General features: G+C 40.7%; 1 protein-coding gene and 1 non-coding gene across 2 annotated transcripts in view; one reads left to right on the top strand and one right to left on the bottom strand.

Annotated features, from left to right (window-relative positions):
* Positions 1–23,872, bottom strand: part of GUCA1C (guanylate cyclase activator 1C) — a 31,257-nt gene extending 7,385 nt beyond the window's left edge. Inside the window, 2 exon segments of the mRNA XM_068545550.1 lie at positions 3,937–4,068; positions 23,669–23,872. Of these exon segments, the coding sequence (XP_068401651.1) occupies positions 3,937–4,068; positions 23,669–23,872 (336 nt within the window).
* Positions 20,913–21,019, top strand: LOC137766890 (U6 spliceosomal RNA). Its single transcript, XR_011074418.1, has one exon. It is a non-coding gene; the product is annotated as a U6 spliceosomal RNA (small nuclear RNA).
* Positions 23,873–24,163: the final 291 nt, after the last annotated feature.

The following is a 24,163-nucleotide window of genomic DNA, read 5'->3' as shown; positions in this document are numbered from 1 at the left end:
GGGACGCAGGGAAAATGACATTTCCAGCTTTCCTAGAGAGACGATTTAACCACCCTTCCTCCCCCCCACACTTGCCCCAGGTGATTAAATTAAATGACCCATATATGATGTAGAAATTCCTAATAAAATGAAAGAGAGACAGAGAGAGAATGGATTAGTCATCTGGGAATTTGAACATAACTATCTTGATTGAACATGAAGGAATCTTTAGAAAAACTGCTGGCAACATATTTCAATTAGAGGCATGGTCTTAAATAGAACTACCTCTTGCTGCTTCCCAAGCATTACTAATCCTGAATCCAAAGATCAATCATAATTAACAGTGGCAAAGCACCACTCTTGGCCTTAGCAAGCTAAGCTCTCACAGTTAAATAATACTTAGAGTAACGGTTAGATACAGGTAGCCTATTAGATGAAAGTTTTTAAGGTTTCTCAGTGTCTTTGCAGAGGCTCCGAAAGCCTCGAAAATTTGGCTAGGCATCCAGTATTCCCACATCCTGAAGTGATACTAGACTGCATGCATAAGTCATAATAAAAGATTATGAAATTTCTAGAATTTGTCCATCACCCAGCTCCAGGCAATATAAGTGAGAGTGAAGGATTGACTGGAAGATTGATGAGGCCTAAGAGGATAATAATTTGAAGGGAGTTGTCAGGGTGCCTCATATTTTCCCTCTTCTTCTAGGAGAAGCATGGGGGTGGGGGGAATGGGCAAGGAGGCATGGTTTGTGTCCTTCTTTCCTTCCTCATTTAGTACGTCTACTCTTTCTCCTCCATCTTACTAAGCCCTTCTCTGACCCCCTCTGAGTGTGGAGAGAAAAGGGGAGCAGGAGAGCCCTGACTTGGCAGGTACTGTCATGATCATATAGTTTCAGAGCTCTCCGGATAGCAGATGTTTAAAGACCACTATTTCTCTGAGGCCTCCCACCCCCTTTTCACTACTGAGACTCTCCTGCAACTCCCTAGACATGAATCACACACTTTTTTTTAAGTATGTGAAATTCATGCATGTTGTTGTACATAGTAATAGTTTGTTTATCCTCATTGTTTTATAGTATATCATTGGGAAAATATACCACAATTTAAAGTCATTCTACTGTTGATGTACATGAGTTATTTCCACCTTTTGGTTATTACAAAAATTGTTATGAACACTCCTGGTCAGGTCTTTTGATGATCATGTATACAAATTTTTGTTGCGCATATATGCAAGAATGGTATTTCTATTTCTACCTATTCCGGCTGATCCCTTGAGGCCCCCTCTACAGGCTCCAAGTCTGGGTTTCTAAACACCTGCACCACTGACATTGTGGACTCGACAATTCTTTCTTGCTCTGCGTTGTCCTGTGCATGGTAGAATGTTTAACAGCATCCCTGGTCCCTAAGCAATAGACAGTAGTAGCACCACACCCTCCCCGTCTCTCCAGTTGACAACCAAAATGTCTCCAGACTTTGCCAAGTGTCCCCTGGGGGAATAGGAGTGCAAAATCGCTCCTGGTTGAGAACCACTCTCCAGATCTACCTCCAGCTTTCTTCTTCTGAGGATTCCTCACTTCTCCAAGTGGCTCAGCTGGACAAGATCCAAGACAGCTCTCTGCCAGCTTCTGCTCTCAGTGGTCCATATATCTGATCCATGGAGAAACCCAAGCATCCTTTGTCCCAGCAGATTCCAGGAATGCATCCTGCTACTCTGCTGCCACGGTCTGCTCTTTAGATTTCTCACGTGTGACTCAAACACTGGAACATCACGGTCCCCAAACTGCAGGGCGCGCCACACCTCACTGGTCTCCTTAAATCCTCATGCTACTGACGTGAGGGCTTTTACACAAGAAATCCTCTCCAGTAGTCCTTCTCCAAAACCCTCATCTTGACCGTTTCATACCCTTAAAGTGAGATTAAGATGTAACTACTTCCATTGTAAATTCTGCCTATAACCTAGTACTTCCTTCGAATCTCTTGATACCTGGGCTGAATTCCACTTTAACATCCTGTTATCATATGTTGAGAGAACTTATGTTATACAGTATGCATTATTCTTTACCCTGTTTTTCTTTCATTTGCCATTATACAGAGAGTATGTTTGTAGACCACTGATTTTTTTTTATAAGTACATAATCCATTGCATTAATTTAAAAATTACCCTCCTTTAGGTTGTTTTTTATTTTTACTATCTTAAATGATTTTGTGATGTAAAATCACAGAACGTTTATCTTTGGCAACATTAATTATTGTTTTTCCTGACCAAAAGTAAGTAATGTTGACTCTAAAAATGAAGATAAATTTTAGCCTGTTAATGCAGACCACCCAATTTCCAGGAATGTTATATCCATTTATGTTCCCTCCACAGTGTGTAAGGGTGCTCTTCTCATACTGCCCTTGACAGAATTACATCTTATTGCTTTTAATCTTTGATTTAATCAAAGACAAATAGTATCCAATTATTAAATTAATTTCTGCTGTGCTTTTATTATTTGTTTCCCTACTTTTATTTTGTTCTCTTTCTAAACATTTTAAGGAAAAACTCAACTAGCTACTTAATATTTCTCTTTCCTTGACTTACTAAGTTACACATTTTAACTAATGAAAACTTATGTAAATTTTCCTATAAGATTTAGAAAATAATCACTTTTATCCTTTTGTTCTTCCTAGTTTTTTTGAGAATCTGATGACCCTCTCCCTCCCCTGAAGAAAATGGATCACGTGCAGGCAAAATTTTGCCCTTGATTCCAAGGGGGTGGCCAAGGATTCCTAAAGGCCATAGATCCATAGATCCCAGAATACGAACCCCTGATCTGAGCACTGCTTTGGAGGTACCCCCTAATACTTGTACGCTGTATTACTTATTTAATGTTTTTAAAATAAGTATATTTAAGAGGATATTTGAAAATGTATATGGGGCTGGGAATTCTCTATAGAATATTTTAGATTCCCAATTTTGTGTTGCAACATGTAGTATGTATGCAGAATTTCTGAATTTTAATGCTTACAAAGTTCAACTACAAAATATATCTTAGTACTCTTTCTGATGAGATTAAAGTGGAAGCAATATTAGTATTATCATACTCTTGAATTCTTTTCATATATTGGTTAACTATACATTTGCTAAAATAGTTTTAAATTTCTAACAGCTTTGTCCATTTGTTAAAATATTCAGTCATAATCGTAGCTCTACCCATTGATATTTCCTCGCATTTTTGCTAAGATTTATACTATGTATTATGTTTGGGACTCAGCTCCATCTATAAATGGGAGCATTTGGACCAGATCATTTCTAAGATATCTGATTCTAGTTCTGATTCTGTGTTACAAATTCAGTGTACTACATTCATAATGTTTATTTTACTTCATATCTTTATTCAGGCACAGTGTCCCACTTAATACTCTTTTACTCTGGGATCCATTTTATCCCATACCATGGTAATCACTATCCTCATTCCACTGGCAGAGGGTGGTGGGGTAAGATTTAAAAAGGGACTCCTTGAAATTTAGAGATGGAAAGGATCTGAGATCCCTGAGCTATCTATTAGAAAATACTTTAGTCAAGCTCCCAGAAAGATTAGTTCCTCAGGTACCTTTATTCTTTATCCATGTCTTTTTGCTATATAAACCATCTTGTATTTCAGCTGCTCCCACAAGACTTTCTGCACTGAGGCAGAGAAAAAAAGATAAGTTGTTTTAGGACATCATGTTTATTTTTCATCTCAATACCCTGCTAGATTTGTCAACTTCAGAGTAGACTGCACCTAGAAGAAAATGCTGATACACAATTGCACATTCAGTAACCAACAGGATGGTGAAACTGACATTGCTTCAGCCATTCCAAATGTATATCCCGAGAATAGCCCACCACATAGGGAACTGTCACTGACCCCACAGGGAAGAAAATTGAATTAACTATATAATGTCCTGCAAAGGATACTTTACTATTTCACTTACCACAAAGATGTTCAGTAGTTCCCTTTTGTCAATAGAACCATTTCCATCTGCATCATACAGCTTAAAATACCATTTTAATTTTTGCTTCATTTTTCCTTGTACTACTAGATTTACAGCAGCAATAAATCCATCCTATAGAAAGCAAGGTGGAAAGGGAAATAAATATTTAAGACCAATTAGTTTTTATTTGCAAAGTCATCATTCATGAGCAGGACCGTCAGTACAATTTAATAAAACCCACAAGATTTTGGCATAAAACTTTTCCCTGGCACTTAATTCTTTTAAATGGGTAGAAAGTGTATAGAAACAAGTAACTTTAAATATGTGAGTACATTTTTAGAGAAAATGTCTACTTCTTATGACAAAAAAAAAAAAAAAAGGTTCTGAAATGCCATGATGGAAGGCTGAGCCCTCACCACTGAACACCCTACAGCGGTTGTCTTCTGAATATCTTCAGGTTTTGTCCTCCACTCAGCGAGAAGACCAGGAACGAATTTTTAATTGAAGGGTAACATACCAAGTAGCTAAATTCTGTATTGTTTTAGAGAAACTGGTGGAAGTTTTTGGACTGCTAATCTCCAGGATTCCTTTTAATTTCATCATTTTCAGTATGAATCAAAATTTATTAGCCTCTTTTTTTTTTTTAATTTTTGGCCTCACAGGGGAGATCGAACCTGTGCCTCCTGCTTTGGAAGGTGGAGTCTTCACCACTGGACCCCCGGGGAAGTCCCCTTATTAGCCTCTTTTTTAATAATGATTTTTGTTGTATTCAATCTTAGAAAAGATTGTTTAAGGGGTGCAAGCTTAGGTAGTTCCCCTCATTCTGTTTTAAATCTGTAAAACATTCTCAGTTGAAAACAGAAACAGCCTGTGCCATTCTTAAGAATCATATACTTCACACCTTGCTCAGCCAAATGCTCAGCTGTTTTGAGAAAGGTGGCCAGCTCTAGGGAGGGGTCTGACTCACTCTCCGCTGTTTCTCCATGTGCTTTCAGCTGCTGATGGCAGCATCTTCAGCCCAGGAAAACATGCTATCTGCTGCATTCTCTTTGGAATATTTGGGATGTCACGTCCTATTTACAAAACAGGATGTGATATAAAGTACCCCTTTCCCTTGGAAATAAAGGGCTTTAGGATTATTGGTCTGTAAAGTGATACGTGTTTGAGTTGAGTCTTAAGCTTTTAAGTCTAGTTCCACCAAGTCTCTAAGAAAAGTAACTGAGAAACCACCAGCAGTTCTGGATGTGAAGCAAAGCCTGTCTGGCTCGTTAATGGCTTTTTTTAAGTTGCTTTTTTTTTTTTTAAGACAACAACAACATCTCAGATATCGGAAGCCAGTGTGTTAATCACTACAGCATTGTCTTCAAAATGTGTTACACTTTAAAATTTTCTACACTGTGGAAAGAAAGAAAAAAAAGAAAATATTTAAAAATCATTTCACTACCTTTGGGTATTAGATTTTTACAACAGGCAACTTTAGCCCATCAATAATTAATATGTCTTTTAAGAGATAAGGCTTCTGCTAACAGATAGGAATCTGGTAGAATGTTTTCCTAAAGGAAGTTGGTTCAAGTATCCAAAACGTTAAGTGGTTTTACCTTTTCTCCATCTGCCTTTCTTATTGCTCGCTACCGCTTCACTTACTAATCCCTAGCAGAGCTATGGCTGAGACAAGGGAAATACATCATTATAGAGTTGAAATTTATTTAAGATGACATCAAGATATCATCTCCAGATTTGGTGGGACATGATGATTACAGGACGGACAGGTGTGGAGGATATAAGCTAGGTGGAACAGTATCTAACCATGGGTACATCTGCTCCTAAGTCTTCTTACTACTGCGTCTCCAGGGCTGACCAATCAATACAGCCATTTCCTGGGTAGTTATTGTGCATGTTTACCAAAAGGTCACAGAAGCACCTTCCCTGTGAAGACTGAGCTGGCAAGTTGATATTCCAGCGTTTCCACAAAATCATATATTTCATGATGATTCATTTCACTTTGAGTCCCGCTTCAGGGATCACAGTTTTCTGTGTCACCTGCATGATGAATGGCAACAGGCTAGATTGAGCAATGTTGCCTTTAGAACTTTTGGTATTTTATGATGAGGCACAACGGGTGGGTGGTCCTAACACCTTCCAATCCAGGCTCTGAAAGCTCTAGGCAAACCCTACCAGGAGACAAGCATAAATATTTTCATTGTGTGGTTTACAAACGGGCAACCTGGCTAATCTACAGCCAAAGTTGATTGTGGGTGAGGAAACATTTCTACTTAGACAAATGCAGCCTCTTTCAAAGGCTCCTGCAAGCAAAACATTTCCTGTTTTCATTGCAGCGTTCTGTTATGTAGTCAGGCAAATTAATCCTTACAATCTGCAGCCAACTACTCTTTTTTCCAATTATCGTCCTATTAAGATTTTGTAGAAATTTGCATTGGTGAGACAACCCCGGTGAATGTAATTTAATAGCTTGTGTTCGTGTTGGAGAGGGTTTTAGATAAATGCTTGTTCTGTAAAACAGAAAAAAGCAATTCTTGTCTTCAGTTGATCTATAGATTACAAAGAAGGGCGAGGGGAGATAAAGAGCCACAGAGAAGGCAAGATGTCTCTGCAAAAATGACCAGGAAGCATGCAATAGAAAATGTCTAGAGACTTTTCTTTGGGCCGATCCAAAGGAACACTGCTAAGATTATATTTCTGTGGTTGAGCTACAGGAGCCCCCATGGCACACAGAACTCTGGAGAAGTCTGACGCTTACTGGCCTTGAGCCAGAATGGGGTTCATAAACACTGTGTCAGAATCATGTGGGGACAATGAAATATGCAGATTCCTAGACTCTGACCCCAACAATAGCATCAAAACTACTTGGGATGGGGTCCAAGAGGCTGCATTGTAAAATGCTCCTCAGGTGAGTCTTATGTATCCTAAGATCTGCGAACCACGGACCTACGCTGTTTTTCTTATCCGTGTCCCTTCCTAGGCAATGTTAACATCTAACCATCACTCCAAGTGATGGCTCTTATCATTGTGGCTTACTCTCACATGAATTTAACCTTATTAAGACTAATTAGGAAAATTATGACCCACATGGTTCAGTCTCAGAATAATGACATAGTCATGAATACAGTCCAGCCATCAAAAATTAATTTCAAAATAACAGCAAGTCTTTCATTTCTGGAAAGAACACAACTTGCAAGACATTTATGGGTTTCTTCACAACACTGCCTTCCTCTCCCATCTGTTCCTCCACGTACACCCTGCTGCTCAGTCTTCAGCGATCTCCACGGCCCCGTTCCTTCACTGCCAGCCCTACCATGAGAACATTTCATTCCTTTCTTCCACCAACTTCTCTCATAATTCTGCATCACAAAATCCTAAAAAATGAGTTTGGCAAGGGCAGGATCCTCCTTTGAGGTTGAAGGAGAGGGGAAAATTGGGTGCAGACAAAGCCATTCTGGTGAGCCTCAGGAAAGGAGAGTTTGGGAGCCTATGTACAAAAATAATTTTACTCCCATTTATAGATTTATATATCTTGTTCTTAGGATGGAGTAGATTACAGGGAAGAGTTAAGCAGGGGTCAAGATATGGAAACATGACAGTTTCTCGGGTTCCTGAGGGAGTTTGGCTCCATTAATATGGTATCATTTTGTAGAGGGGGGTTCAAATGATAGAAAGAGAAAAAAATGCACAGAAACTTCAAATTTAAGCTTTCTCATGGTCTCTAAAATGTACAGAAAATATAAGGTATACTTTATATCGATAAAGGATAAAGATTTAAAAACTAAGTTTTTGCTACCGCTAAAGAGATGAAATTTTAGAAGTCTAATAAAAAATAAGGAAATCAGTCATGTAGTGTTTTTGTCCAACGGGAAATCCACAGGTGAATAGGTGGTCTCCAGGTGATGTTCATGACCTGCCCTAAATCACAGTTGTGTTAAGAGTATAATCAATTTGAAATGAAGGTAGCAAGTTAAATTATAAAGCTGATATGCATATGAAGACAATTGTTTTATTATTTATTACTAAGTATAAGAATGACAATTAATACATTTTAAGAAAAGGTGGGGGGAAGCCCACGTCCCAAAGACTGTGCCGGTCACTCTCCATGCATCTCTCTCATTCTAACAGCAGCCTTATAGGTAGCCTTATTCTTATTTTACAGAAGAGAAAACTGATTTTCAGAGAGGTTAAAATAAACTAGTTAAAGTAGCAAAACCGGGGTGTGGGTGGATCCAGGATTTAAGATCCAGTCAGTCTTCCTCTAAGACTTTTCTTCATATCATCCAATATTGCCCTCAAAATTCATTACAATTGAATTCTCTTTCTGGAAGAGGTGTTTGTAGACTTGAATAGATGGGACGTGTTCAATGCAGTGGGTTGCTGTGGATTCCTATGTGTGAACTACTTGGTAGTGCAATCATATAAGGTGAGGTAACTCAAGAGCGTCTGAAGATGCTGCACCTTGGAGCCTGTTTCCTTCGTACCTGGTGCTGCCCAAGGTAAAGCTGGCCACGTGCTCTAAGCCACTGAGCCGAGGGGAGACTTGTGAGCCTCCACTGCCAGGCCTTCCCTCATCCTGCCACCGTAGCCGTCTGGCTCAGCAGAGCAGAAGGTGTTCATCCTCCTCTGGCCCTCGCGTGCTCCCATGTTTGATGAACACTTCCGTCCGTTCTGGAATCCTTAGCCCCTCTCTCCTGGCCCATGGTTTAGCCTCCAGCACCCCCCAGACAACAGCCTCTGTCTGCACAGTTTCCCCTAGGAAATGTTCCCAGCTGCTCCTCCAGGATAGCTGATGGGCTGAACCAGCACACAAACTGGTTCTCTTTCAGCTGATCCTTTTCTTAGTCTTCACCCACGCTCTTAGCTGGGAATCTAGAGCCTTCCTTTACTGTGCAGCTGGGCCTTGCTTTGGCTCAGCATTTCCCCCCCCCCCCCTCTTCAGGGCCTCACACCTGCATTACATTCTGCATTACAGCCCTCACTCCTCCATTCTCCCCACCCTATAAAACCTTTGGGTAAAATCTCACCGCAGATATCATCTGATAGGCTCAATATGGTCCCGCCATCATTGTTTGCCTGAGTGACCTTGTGATACGTATATTGAAAGCTATCTCAGTATTATTTGAGACATTCTCCTTAGGGTTTTGTCCCAATGATAGAACCACGAATTTATGAACTGGGTAATATCATTAGGGAAACTTGGCTTCATTTCATTGATTCAAATCATAGAATTTCAGTGGAGACAGTCCTTCATTTTGCAAATGAAAAATGGACTGGACTAGTAATAACAATTATAATAATAATCATGACGGCAGTGACAACTGTTGGTGTTGATGTAATCTTTGCTATACAAATAGGGCCAGGCATCGTGCTTTACACATAGGAGCTCATTTAACCCTAACAAGGCCCTAACAGTATTAACCATGAAGCACAGCATCTGGGTTCTAGTAACATTAAGATCGTGGAAATAGAAATGATTGTTATTACAACAACTAGCCATAAAACCCCATTTGTTCTAGTGCACCCTCAGGAAATAATCCAAATCCAACAAAAATCCAAACCTTAGCCCAGATTAGAACTATTCCCTTCCACAGCATTAACTTTCTGCTACTTTTCACAGAATCACTATCTGTGAAAAATTCATGAATCGTCACAGACTCTAACCTAGAGACATTTAGATGTTTTCATTCTTTTACATGTGACACTCTTCAGTGACATTTTGCCAGCTGTGGCAGGTCAGTAGCAACATATGAATTGAAATTTCTGCCTGAAAATGGTTACTCAGATGGTCACAAGGAAACCCAGAGAGCGAGTATAAGCACATTATATGGTTGATCAACAATTGTCAGTGATATTTACTTTGCATTTTAGGAACCGAAAAGAAAGTAGGCAATATGAGGGCCATCTCTGTCACATCAAATACATGTGAATACTTTTTAAATACTTTTGTGAATTTTTAAAACCTGTTAAGGGAAACGTGACGTTTGGCATTTATGACCTGGCTCATTTTCACCTACTGACACTTCTAACTAACAGCAAACATAATCTCTTCCAGCCATGGAATTCCTGGAATGTCCTGAGGAGAACCTTGCCTCTGTGACATGAAAAATATGATGTGGGCCTGGTCAATTGGTTCTATAATGTGATCGTTATGCAGATCAGACACGGTTGTTCTTGTCTTGGCCATGACTGTACAAAATTCGAGGATTCTGGGACAAAGCCTTCTCAAACAAGTTCCTGATTGTTAATAGGTCTCCTGGGTATCAGGGAGCCTTGACCATCTGCCCCCAGAATGCAGCCAGCAGCATACCCGGCCAACTGTGAATTAGAAGCCAGTCTCGCATACGTTTGGGAGAAGGCAAGATAATCGTCCGAGTTTGATCACTTGTGCACAAGCTAACTAGAGAAGACCTGCCCCCGACTATAGCAACCGCAGCCTTTCGCAAGGAACTTCTTCAACCAGCCAATGTGGGTTTCTTCTTACAAGCACCTGTCTCCTTCAACTGATACTGCAACAGATAAAATAAAATCCAGCCTCACCCTAACTCAGTCAGCCTGCCTCCTAAGATTGTATTATTTCCCACGGAGGAGCCTGGATCCTAGTTCTTTAGTAACTAGGAGAGGTGGGGATGTGGACGACAGCAGGCCAGAAGGTGGAAAGTATGTACCTATGTAATTCCTGGCTTCAGCACTTTTTTTTCTTACTATAGCTGTATCTAAAAGAACAGTCAGAGGAACTGCTTCTGAATTAATAGTTTGGGACCCAGAATTCCCTTTTTATATGTATCCATGGTACACAGCTCTTTGTACCAATGGGCCTAGAACCCAATTTTCTGCCACTCTGTGGTCTTTCTGGTATAACAGCAGTGCTGGTTGCACATTTGAACCCCCTGACAGAGTAAAACAAAACATCATTTTGATTCAGTTGGACTGAGGTGGAGACCCAGCCCCTGGTATTTTTAATACCCCCAGGTGCTTCTGTCAACGAACCAAACTTGGGTCCACTCACCTGCGTGCAGTAAATCCAATCTACTGATACCAGGTTGTGCTGAAGGAAAGTGCAGAGTTTGATTGCAAGGCCAAGCAAGGAGTATTAGCAGCTAATGCTTGAAAGACCTGAACTCCCCAGTGGATTTCAGGGAAAGCTTTTTAAAGACAGGGTGAGGGAGAAGGTTGCTGAGTGCCTGATCAGCTCGTGGACGTAATTCTAGTTAGTTGGTGGTGAGGTAATCCTGAGTCAACATCAACCTTCTAGTTCCAACCAGTTTGGGGATCTACGTGCTTGTGGTCAGCATGCAGTTTAACTTCCTCCACCTGGTGGGCGGTTCAGTATCTGCCAAAGAGCTCAAGGGTATGGCTCAGGAGGAGCTAAAGGTCCTTGACTTTAATGGCTAAGCTATTATTTTGTCTTGCTTGACAGTTTTCCTTTGTTTCTGCGTTTTCTCACTTTTCTGATTAAATTTGCTCTTTGGAATCTGGGGAAGGCCTAAGAGGCTAAAGTTTTCTGTAAGCAAGAGGCAGGCAGAGGACATGGGGTGGTCTCTCCCAGGAAGGTCCCATAGGGCTCTACTCAGCTGCACCTCTAGTATGTAACCAGAATTGAGAACCACAATTCCAACAGATTTTGTTAAAATATGAGTTACAACAGCTTAAGTTTAAATGTACTGTACATCAGCAAGTACAGTTGGTATCTTTAACAGGCAAAAGCCTGAGACACTCAGCCAAAATGTTAATAATTGGTGGTATATGTGAAAATGCTTTGTAAATTCTAAAGTGCTAAACAAATGAGGTATTTTTATTAATCACCCACAAATGTTTCCTAAGAATGTCTATGCTGGGAGTTCTGAAGTTAGTAGCCTTGGTCTTTACCCTTAATTAAGAGATTTTGGCCTAGTTGTTTACAATCGAATAGATGGTCATTTGTTTCCGGGAAATGTGTCCTGTGAATAGCAGCAGTAATTGCAGTCACCTTGTAGGCCAGACAACCAGATACAGTATTACAGGCTACAGGGCAGCCAGGGGGTTAATGATTAGCAGTAATTATGACACAAGTTAAAAAGCCAGGTTGCCTACTGCAATTTTTAATGGCTCTCACACAAAGAGAAGCTAAGAAACCAAGTAACCAAAGGTCACTTCTGAATGTCAAGTAGAGCTGGGGCTCCCTTTCAGGTGTCCTGGGTTAGATTAAGGAGACAGTCAAAACTCTTAAGATGATTCCCATGTAATTAATTTCATTCTGTGACTGGCAACCATTACACAGGGCCAGTGTTGCCCCAACCAGCAAGGTGAATGTCTGATGCACTCAGATCAGTAAAAGACAAGAAATTGCAGGAAAGCAACCCCTGCACGTGTAGGCACGTCTTGGCGTTTGGAAGTATAACTGGAGCTGATAATAAGGAGAGTTAATCTCTGTTGGGGGCTGAGGTCAGTGTTACCTGCATTTTACAGATAAACATCCCCTCCCTTTGTGGGTTGTTTATTACACATATTTTCAAAGTTTTCTCCAACATTATTTCACATGAGCTCAGTGATAATGTAGGCAGTATAGGTTTTGCCTCAGTTTTGGGATTGAAGACTTTGACACAAAGACGTCACGAGCCTTGTCCACAATTACACACAGCAGTAGGGGTCAGAGCTGGGCCAGGAGCCCAGCAATCCCACTCTTCCCGAGGTACTGCCCCCACTGGCCCTACCGTGACCGGCCGGTGATTTAAGAGATTCTCAGAAGGGCTCCTTAAAAAGAGCAAGGACTTCTGATATATTAAAGAAAAGATTTGATTTGTGTACATATTATGAGTAAACTATCACACTGTAGTCATCATTAAATCCCACAGCTTGCCCTTCTCCTCACTTTTCTTTCTGTAAACAGGTTAATCACCCATGTTTCTAAAAATTCCTCACCATTCCCTCACGCTTGATTCCCAGGATTTGTCTGAGGTCGCTAATTTAAATAACCTGAGAATTTGTGTTGGCGGTTTTGTTTTATCCTAGCGTTCCAATGTATCCTTGTTGACAATGTTTTCTGGCTCAAACCACCGCTCTATTTATGGTTTTGTAACAGAAAGAACAGAACTAACGCCACATTGAAACTGTTTCCCTCATTCTTTAGCCTATGTATTTTACTACTTTAGCCCTACACGGCAGAAGTTAAGCGTTACAGAAAGAAATGTATCTTATGCCCGAATAGCTCATTAAGTTCCCTTAAGAAAGTTCCCATCCCGTAGTCCTGGGTTAGTTACGGACATTACTTGTAGATAAATTCACTTTTAGCCTAGAAACCTTTCGAATAAGCAGAGATAAGAGTGGTAAAGTAAAAGTAACTGCTAACTACTTGAATTTTTTGCTGGAGCTCTGTGATCCAGCCCACCTGAGCAAGCAGAGGAAGAAATGTGATGCTTTCCTTCAAGGCCAAGCGGCTCTAAGAAGTCTGCAATCCCGCTTTTTCCTTAGCAGAAGAGAGACCTGAATTCTACCCCGAATTAGGATAGCTCTTTAGGACATTAGCCCGCCATCTTCTTGGCCTGCTGGCTTTCCGAAAAGTCTCTTTTCTGGCCCCAGCACTATGTCCTGACTTACTGGCCTGCCGTGCAGCAGGCACGTTGTATGAGCTGGGACTCGGTAAGAGTTTGAGTTCCAAACCCACACATTTAGAGAAACTATTCTACCTCCCTTGTAAGCCCTCAGAGTTTTACAGGAGCCAAAGCTTCTGACAAGTCTTTTAGGTCCATTTCCCCCCACCATTTCTTCTGTACCGGTAATCAGACTTGTTAACCCACTTCTGCCTATTAGAAATGGCCTCATCCCTGCCCTCCTGCAGGTACATACCTAACAAAAGATTACTCTTAGAGAACCCCGGATTCAGTTTAAGAGCTGACAATGGCACTGTTTGGAGAGCACCAGTTACGGCTTGTTTAGCCCTGAGCACAGCAAGCCACGATGCTGAGATACCGAGATTTGAGAGTTATATATTTGCGGCAAGGCAGCCAGACGAAAAGACAGAAAAACAGAACTCAAATCTTCCCCCCAGAAGGCAAGGGGCGGGGATATTTATGGGATGAGGAAAGAAGCAGCTGGGTGGTCTGAGGCATGGGGAGCATGGAGAGGTGGGGAAAGGTGATTGGAAAAAGGTGCGGTAATCGACATTCTGCGCAGGCGTAACTAGGCTACGGGCCTCTGCACGTTAAGGTCACTGAGCGACACTCGCGCATGCCCAGTTGGATGGTCGGTGGTCCTATCTCATCTTAATCGGCTCAGCTCGAACTAGGCACAGCTGACTCCAAGTTTCTGGACAAAAACTCTGGCAAACATCTTATTATTTAGGCTACGTGCAGCTTGGAGGACATGCAAATCTTAAAATGACCTTGATTAGTGAAGGCAGGTGAAATGGATTTAACCCACGGTTTCATCCCCAGATGCCTAGGTGTGGCCCTGAGGGTTGTGCATTGACCTTCACACCTATTACAGCAGCAAGAATGTGGATCAGGAGCCAGAGGGACCGAGGGCTGGTTTTCTGCTTTGAGATTCTCCAGGCAAGTCACTCCTGGCATCTCGGTTCTTTGAGTGCCTCATTTCTCAGCCACAATGTAAGAATAAATGTAGTCCCAGCAACAGACTGGTTGTCTGCATGGAGCAAAAGATATAGGTGAGGCGCCTAGAGTGTGTGCCTCCAAGTTATGCTCTAGCAGTAACCCTCTGCCTTAGTTAGGTCCCCACTGACCCTTCTCTCTCCTACCTTGTACTTTAATTTGAGCTGTTCTCTTTGTTGAAATACTCAACTATTTTGTTAAAGGTGGAATACCATAGCAATTTAGGGTGAAGCCCCTGGAGTCAGACTGCCAGCATCCCAATTCTGCTGTGTAGTTTTAGGCAAGTTACTTAACCTCTCTGTGCCTCAGTGTCCTCGTCTGTAAAATGGGAATGATAAAAATAGTATCTACTTTTACATTATTGTTGAGGATTCTATAAGATAATAAGTGTAAAGTGTTTAAGACAATGACTGGTATAGAAATGTTCAGCAACTGTTAGCTTTTCTTAGTAATAATTCAATCTCTTCACTTCTTTCAAGATCTCAAAATACCTCAACTTCTCCAGAAAGCCTTTCCTAACTCGGCAACTTAGTTTTCATTGCATCTTCTGATCCCAGTAGATGTACCTTGAATAGCACAGCCCTGCTATAGTTTGTTATATTATACTGCCTTATTTTCTTCTTAAGGCATTTAATCTCGACATGACTTTTATCCACTAGACTGTAAACTCTTTGGGGGCACAGAAAATCATATCTTCTACCTACCTGCTCACCCCCATCCCCACACCCCTTCAAAATTTGAGTGTGATTTTTCTGCAATTACCTGCCCTGCTGGGATGGGATTGAGGAGTTCCCCTGGCCCTTCCATCCAGTTTGCCTGTCTAGGAATAGGCTGGACCATTACTCACAATACTGGGCAGGTTTTAAAAGCAGCCCTATAATACCCAAGACTCATCTGGAACCTTGAAGCTAGAGAGTCAGTACAATGCTTTTCCCTCTTTCAATCTTTGACTCTTCATTTACTAACTTTTATTTTTTGAGGATGCACTTGTTATCTCACTAGATTGTAATCTCCTTTGAGGACAGGGATCAATTCCTATATCATCTTTGTGCCTACCTTCCTTCCACCATGCCTCCCAGGAGCTCAGTAAATTTTTGCAAATGCAGTGGGGTAATAATATTGTGTATTAAGGATGTGACTTTGCTCCTGGTAATCCCTTCTATCATCCAGCCCTCCCACATTCAGTAAAGACAGGTCATTGCCTGAGAGAGAAGTCATTGTAACAGAAAAGCAGAAATCGAGAGTTCATTCTTAGCTCTTGAGTTTCAATAGTTTAAGCCATTTGGGATTCAGAGCATAAAGTTTATGCCACAAACAAAAGATTTGGAAGAACACATAATTAGAGCCAGTGTCTCCTGGCTACTCTCAAGCTAGATAAAAATTCCATAGGCTGGGGAAGTGTGGAACAGGGAAGGAAAAGAGAATTACAAGACAGTGGGTTAGGGGCACTGCTCTGTGAGGGTCAAGACTAGTTGGAGGCAGGGGCGGTGGGGGGGGGGGGGCGAGGGGGGGAGACACACCAGGTGTTGCTGGCAGATGTAAGAGCAGAAGCACTTGTGATTTACTGGGTAGAAACTCACCAAGTTCCCCTGAACCTGACATAGCTTGCGAGGAAAGTCTGTAAGGAGTATCTAGTCAGACAACCCTGAGCCAGCCTAACAGGCTTCCAAGCTTAGGAGTATAAAGTAACTGAGAGAGAATCTGACTCAGGAGGCCTAGCCGTGCGGAGACAGCAGCCTTCTAAGTGAAGCAGGAGATGAGGAGAGATTCTGTCTCAGTGAATACCAGTGTGGACGGATGCTTCTCTGACCTGTGTTAATACCCTGAGTTTTAGATGCACCCGTGGGGTTTATATGCAACCCTGGTAAGTGGAGGGAGAAATCTCCTTGGTAAAATGGGGACTCAAAATATAAATTAATTTTATTATGAAAAACAAAAGTTACATTTTTAAAATGCCTGAGTGTGTGAGCTGAAATTCTTACCAGCTGCACAAATAAAAAATACATTTTAAAATTTCCCTTGAGATAATCACTCCAGTTGGGCACTAGGTTAAAATTTGGAAGACACAGTAGCCTTCCTTGGTATAAATATGGGGAAAAGGGGGAGTGAAGGAGAGAGAGAGGAATGGCAAGGAAAGAAGTCCATGTATAAAAGATAGGGTACTGGAGTTGTTACTTCCCTTATTATTTTATTTAATGACTCAGTATATATTTGTTCAACATCCACTTTATGCCACTGTGCTAGGTGCGTAGTCTGTGGAAGCATGTGGGATTTAAAGGGGATGATTAATTCTTCATTTTTATTATTCAGTTTCTGCACTGCTGTTTCATGAGGATGAATTCATGTACCACTTGCATTTAAAAAGAAAAAAAGAGACACGAAGAAGGGCAAACTGCAGGTGTAGCGTGAAGAAAGCAGTGTGGCTGGAATGCAAGGAGTACAGGATGAAGAGCAGTGCTAGGTGCTCTTTCATTGCCAGGCTCTGCCCGAACTTCAGCAGAAGTAAGTTCAGTGTCATGCACTCTGGACGCATGGAGCCCAGGGCGCAGGGTCATGTCTAGCATAGGAAGTAGTTTCCAGGGAACTGGGCGTTTTGCATCCATCTCTAGGTGAAGCATGTGGATACTTAGGTGAGAACAGTGCAGCCCATGTCCACTTCCACTGCCTTTTAGGAACCAGTGTCCAGCAACAACATCTACAATTTCACAGTGTTTCTTGTTTTTGGAATATTGGCGCTGGCCCAGACCCAGCTCGAATGCTCCTCAGCCTTTCATCAGCTTCTTCTTTGGCAGTGAGTCATTAGGCAATGACTCATTTTCCCTAGCAAATCAATGGCATAAATGTGGGGGGAGGAGGTGGCCCTGGTCAGTCCTTGGAGCCCACTTAACTTCAAGTCCCACGGTCTCACCCTGTGTGGGTTTAATACTGACCACGAGAGCCACACACTTTCATCGTGTTGTACTTTTTTTTTCAGTTGTTTTTTTTTTTAATTGGAGTATAGTTGCTTTACAATGTTGTGTTAGTTTCTGCTGTACAGCAAAGTGAATCAGCTATACGTATACATATATGCCCTCTTTTTTGGATTTCCTTCCCATTGAGGTCACCTCAGAGCATTGGGTAGAGTTCCCTGTGCTATACAGTAGGTTCTCATTAGTTATCTATTTTATGCATAGTAGTATATATATGTCAATCCGAATCTCCCAATCAATCCCAGCCCCCCCGCTTCCCCTCTTGGTATCCATGCAAAGAAAGTCAGAAAGAGAAAAACAAATATCATACGTTAACGCATATATGTGGAATCTAGAAAACATCGTGTTGTACTTTTTAATGGAGACTTCATGTTTTGACGAGGTTACTCACTACCAAGTTTGGGCCAGGCTAGACCCTCAGCTTCAAGTCCATAGGATTTCCATAATGGAATGGACAATTCCTAGTTGTAGAAATGAAGGAATCTATGTTGTTCCTTGCACAGAGACAGACCTTTTTTTTTTGAGGAGAGCCATTTCCATCACTGACCTCACCTACAAAGATTTGCTAATATCTTGCGTGTTACCATCATTTTTTCCATTTCTTTTTTGTTATAAAATTTTTAAAAATCAGTTTTAATTTTTTATCATGTACATCATACACATACATATCTAAAATTAAACTAAAAGTCTTATAATTTAAAACTTTGAACTTTGGGGCTATTTTTTCTTTTATTTACATGTTTGCAATTGAGATGCTTATTCTGCTTATGTCTTGATTTATCAATTTTAGACTTTATTTACTTCCTGTTATGGCAAGTGACAAGTATTTAACTCTACGGCCCCTATACACATCCCAGTGGTGTGCTGGAGCTTATTCTACCTGCTGATAGGAGCTGACTGTTAAATTTTCAGAAAATTTGCAAGTCAAGTATTAAATGATTGTTAGCTTGGAATTGGCCATGGTGGGAGTATTTATGCCATGGAAACCAGCAAATGTTACCAGGGCTATTTCCCCCCAGAAAACTAGTTGTTACACATTTCCCAGCATACCACTGTTCCTCCTGCATACTCTAACAATTGTAGATGAATCTAAAAGTCAGGAGTTTGATTTTAACAACTCTGGTAAATTTTGTTCTCTGCATAGCTCATTGGTATACCAAAATTATTGACTTCCTTATTTTACATGGAGTTAATAATTGCCTCATCGTGATGACACCTCCTGAAGTTAACGGACAATCCACAAAAAGTGAGGCAACCAGTAATTATATGCGTATGAAGTATTCTTGCCAAACGAATCTGAATCTATTTAAGCTTCAACACCTAAATACCAGTTTATGGGTAATACGAAGAATAGAAAGCAAATTAGATGACACAAGAAAGCAACCAACTAAATCTAGAATGTAGGATATTCTACAGAATCAATGACGCACTTTTCCTACTAACTCAATAGCATAAATGGAGCAGGGAGGTAGGAAACTACTATTATAGAAAAATCAGACTTAAAAGTCATAACCCCCTGTTTTCATGTATGGACCTTGTTTCGATGCAAACTCAAATCAAGGAAAAATTAAAAAGTATGCTTGAGACAATCAGGAAAATTTGCCCATAGACCAGGTATTAGATGACATTAGGAATTATTGTTGTCTTTGCCATGTATGATAATGGCATAGTAGTTATGCCTAAAAAGTGTCCTTATTGGTAACAGGTGAATAATGAAGTATTTGCAGGTGAAATCCCGCAATGTTTGAGTAATTTTTTTCTTTTAAAAAACCCTGGGAAAAATACAGGAGGACAGATGAAACAAAGTGATAAAATTTGGTAACTGTTGAAGATGGATGATGGGTCTATGCAAGATTACTAGATTATTCTACTTAGAATAGGTATAAAATTTTCATAATAAAAGAAGGTAATTGCTTCATTCTAAATCTATACAATAGTTTTCTTTGTGCTTATTAGCCTTGTAACTTTTTTCCAATGTACCATATCAGATTGGTTAAATATCAGTTAATGAATTAATACTGTTTTTGAAATCCTTAAACATAGTAGATAATCCATCAATGTCATTTCTTCAGGTTTTCCTCCCTGAGTCCCCCTTCTTCCTTTCAATCGGGAGGAGAAGCACATTGGGCTTTCTGCATAGCTGTTGATCTGGACTGCCCTTCTCCATGACCCTGGACTGCCCACATCTGTTTTCCTATGTTGGATTCATTTTCTCCCTCTTTGTTGATCTAGTCCCTCATTTTGCTGGAGCACCTGCTCCAGTAGCTTCCTAAGAAAAAATAAATGTGAAGTGAAACTTTTCAGTCCTTGAATGTCTTTTTTTTTTTTTTTTTTTCCCCCACATTTGATTTGGCCTCATACCTTCCCTGTCAAAATTTTGGAAGCTTTTCTCCATTTACTTCTAGTCTCCGGTGTAGGTGTTAAGAAGCTCAATGCTAATTTGATTTCCTTTGTCCCCCCTTTTATGAAAATTACAAAATTTCTCAGCATATGCTGTAGGTTGATCTCTATTTTTGATTGTGCCAGGCCCTTGTGAAACATGTGTCTGATAGTGTCTGATTTTTCTGGTTTGTTATGTCGTCTTACATTTTCTCTGGGCTGTTTTTCCGTGACTCTCACTCACAGGATATTAGACCTATCAATCCCAATTTAAGGATTTTATTTGGAAAAACTCTGTATGGAAGGAAACAAGAAGGAAGTCAGGGAAGGTTGAACGAGCTGCCAGACCAGGATGCTAATCTGACCCAGGTGAAGAGAGCAAGAGAAGGTTGGGTGGAAGTGTCCTTGACACTCCTGAAACTTATGGTTCAACAAAGCCGCCAGGGAATCCTTGAGCCAAAGCCAGCTGACAGAGGAGTCCCCTTGTCTTAGGAATGGGCTGACCTTATTATTTCTGCTGCACTCAATCACTGGTCGTATTCTAAACCTGGGCACAGACTCAGCTCAACTGCAGTGATGGATTTCAAAGCGATGCACCTGGGGCCCTGGTCAGTTACCTTCCCTGGAGGTCCGGGGTGCTAACATCATGGCCACTACTGTAAAGCAGGTTTTATTATCATCATTATGTTGAGTGTGTTAGTCTACGTACTGTGCCTAGAACAGGGGTAGGTACATCACAAGTGCTCAGAAAGCCTTAACTTTTTACTGAGTGCCAAAGAGCAGGCTGCAAATGTGTGTGATTAGCCGAAGGAATAGTTATAAACTTTATACTCTAAATTTTGGAATCTGTTTACTTTAAGCACTATTCTAATAGTCTTGGTTAACTTGAGTACAAGCCCAAGCCACTTAGCAATGGCAGAGTAGAAAGAGATTGGAAGCTTTTTAGTATTATTAACAATCAGAAAGCTGGGTAAAGTGTGTTTGACAGCAGGGAAAGGGACAGAAAAACAGTAAGAGCAAACACAACAAAAGTGCATACTTTGTGCTCGTTTCGGCAGCACATACACTAAAATTGGAACGATACAGAGAAGATTAGCATGGCCCCTGTGCAAGGATGACACGCAAATTCGTGAAGCATTCCATATTTTTGTTGTAAACAAAAATGACTAAATAAAATATTATTCACACACACACACAAAAGTGCATACTTTCAGGGTTTTTGACATCAGGGAACTTAGCTCCAGCAACTTCAATAGGTATCGGTGCTTCTTGGCATTTCATAAGTGAAATAACCAATGTTCATAATAATGACTCTAATATCAAGAAAATGTTTTACCAGCACTTTGAGGAAGCAGGAGAGTGTTTTAGAATGATGTCTATCCAGAATAGTAAAACTGCAGAGGAGCTTCTTACAAAGAGTAAATCCTCCAGGTTTCTGGACAGCTGATAGTTTTATTGATCTAATTAAACATGTGGCTTTTTTGTTTTCCTATGCATAACTGCATATCATTTCTCGCTATCACTTGATAATGAACAATCCTTACTCTTCTCATTTTACGACCTGATTTTATGTTGAGATCTCCACACCCTTCGTGGCATCAGTCATCACTGCCTGCCTAGGTTTACTTGCTTCCTAAGCAAACATGAAATCTCTATGACAAATCATAAAGAGCAGAACTTCCAAGTCATTTCAGTTGAGCTCCTGAGATGGGTTTGGCCATCCCATGACTGTCAGAGGATTCTCACTCTGATGGCACACAGGCCCTGGACACTCTGGACACTGTCTGTGCCTGCTTCCTCGACGGCATGTTCCTGTTCTTGCATATGAACCACTGACACCCACAGTGCTTCCACAAACATTGGGCTAACAACAAAATTGCTGGCCTGGGACATGACATCAACACCTTTGGGGAATAACTAAAGAACTTGATAGTTCATCTTCTAAACTCTCAGGAATACCACCATCAGAGCCTGAGAAGCTGCTGTCTAGAGCAACAGACTTCCATTGTGAAATTGGGACGCTCACAGCAGGCACAGTGGGTCAGCAGCTGCCACATGAGTGAGACATAGAGAATGACAGAGAGGGAGAGAGAGCTGAGAGATACGTACACAGGCAGAGACAAAGAGAGACAACATGCCAGTGTGCACACAGGGTCGTCCTGTTTAGTCCAGGCTGCTACAACAAAAATACCATAGACTGGAAGGTATAAACACATTTATTTCTCACATTTCTTAGTCTGGGAAGTCCAAGATCAAAGGCATAGGCAGATTCAGTGTCTGGTAAGGGCCCATTTCCTGGGCCCATAGACAACGCATTTCCCATAGACAACAGTCTTCTCACTGTGTCCTCACATGGAGGAAGGGGCAAGGGAGCTCTCTGGGAACTCCTTATAAGGGCACTGATCCCATTCATGAATGCTCTGCCCTCATGACCTAACCACCCCCCCAAGACCCCCCACCTCCAAATATCATATTGGGGTTTGGATTTCAACATATGATTTGAGAGGGGAACATAAATATTCAGTCTATAGCATATCCGAAACCTTTTTCAGAGTTAAAACAAAATCAGAATCTGCCTCATTTTTCTACTGATTTGTAAGCTCCTCAGGGGCAGAGCCAGGTTTGCTTGTAACTACACTAAGTAAAAATTTATGAGGAGGGAAACAGTCATGATAAGCAGGCAGTCCTTAATTCATATTTGAAAACAAAGAACAAAGGACAATAATGTCCTAAAAGAAATGTTCCTGACATTGTTACAAGGATTAAAATAGCTGTTAACTTTGCATAGGTTTAATTTTCCCCAGGTCCTGGCTGTTACCTCCTTTTAAGTCATCTGGTTTTTTTGGCTTAAGGGCTCAAAAGGCTGTATTAGATTCTATACATCCTAATGGACAGCCAGTTGTTTTAACTGTACTGAATTAATTATCCCTTCTTTATCTTCTATTATCATGCACAGCCTTCTAAAGTCATCTATTTTTCTACCAGTAGTATTTCCCCTTCCCTTTTATTCTAGACGGCATCAGCACATTTTGAAATATACAGATCCACAGGTAAATCAACTGAAATGTACAAGGAAAAGCAGACAGGAAGAACTTAGCCTAGTATTTCAGATTGTCACTTTTTTGTCTTATTTTTTTCTATTCCATATTTTCTTTTCTCGTTTTTATATTTTTTTAAGACATGAAATTAAATGTGCTGCAGCTCAGGAATGAGTAAATTCAAGACAACAGTTGAGCAACAATCTTTAGAAACTAATATTTATCTGAATTTAAAACTGTAAATTATTTTGTTTTTCCCCAAAATAAATTGGTCAGATATGAAAAAAAGAAAAGGATTATGAAGCATTCTAACTTTTGTTATGAGTATGAACAACATGTTGGCTAATTTGTATTGATTTATCTGCCAATCTAGATGCAATCACACTTTTAAAAGCAGATGCCTGTAATTTGCTTTTCTATAAAATGTCACCAATGCATTAAATACTTTGAAAACAGTCTTTGTAAATCAATCTGCACTTATTAGATTTGTTCAAAGGATAGCATTAGAATTCCACGCCAAGATTTAATTTGGTTTTAAAATAACTCCCTACATGCAGAACATTTCCAAGGGCAGAGAGGCTAGTTCGCAATTATTTTCATGCTGGCAGTGCTAAATGTGTTTAATGACTCACCTACAAGCTGTGGGTTCTCTGAAGACCTCCCCATTCAGTGGAACACGCACATTTTACCTTAGGCTATTTTATATTGAAGAAAGAGGGAAATGGAGAATCATAGCCAAATGATAAGTAAAAGTTCTTACTTTGTTCTTGTCAACGGTATTACAGATTTGATCAACATGTTGACTGGCTTTTTGATTCAGACCTTGCAGACGCAAGCATGTCTTAAACTCACACAGTGTTTGCAGACCGGATGGATATTGCATTTTAAGTTTTCTGTACCACACACGGGTCTCTTTAGCAGGAGGTGCTGTCTCACCACCAGCTATAGATTCGCTATTCCCCATCCTGATTCACAGTCTACAGGTTTTCTCCGGCTGTTTTCATGTAAGGTCTTTCTGGATTTAGTCCCTCAGTCTTCACTAAAACTTGAGGTTAACATATGCACTTAGAAACTACTCTAAACCTCTTACGGCTATAGGCTAAATAAGAATAGAAAGCCAGTGAGATTAATTCACCTGTACAATTTTAAGACCAAGGTCACTTACTAGCTGATGGGATTGTTGCTTACTGCCATTCAGAGAGAGAGTTTTCCGTAAAGGACAGAGACAGTATTTTAGAGGGTAACCCTTCCCATA

This window comes from Eschrichtius robustus, chromosome 6 (assembly GCF_028021215.1).
Source record: "Eschrichtius robustus isolate mEscRob2 chromosome 6, mEscRob2.pri, whole genome shotgun sequence".
Classification (NCBI taxonomy): domain Eukaryota; kingdom Metazoa; phylum Chordata; class Mammalia; order Artiodactyla; family Eschrichtiidae; genus Eschrichtius; species Eschrichtius robustus.
This window is presented reverse-complemented; position numbering and strand designations above follow the sequence as displayed.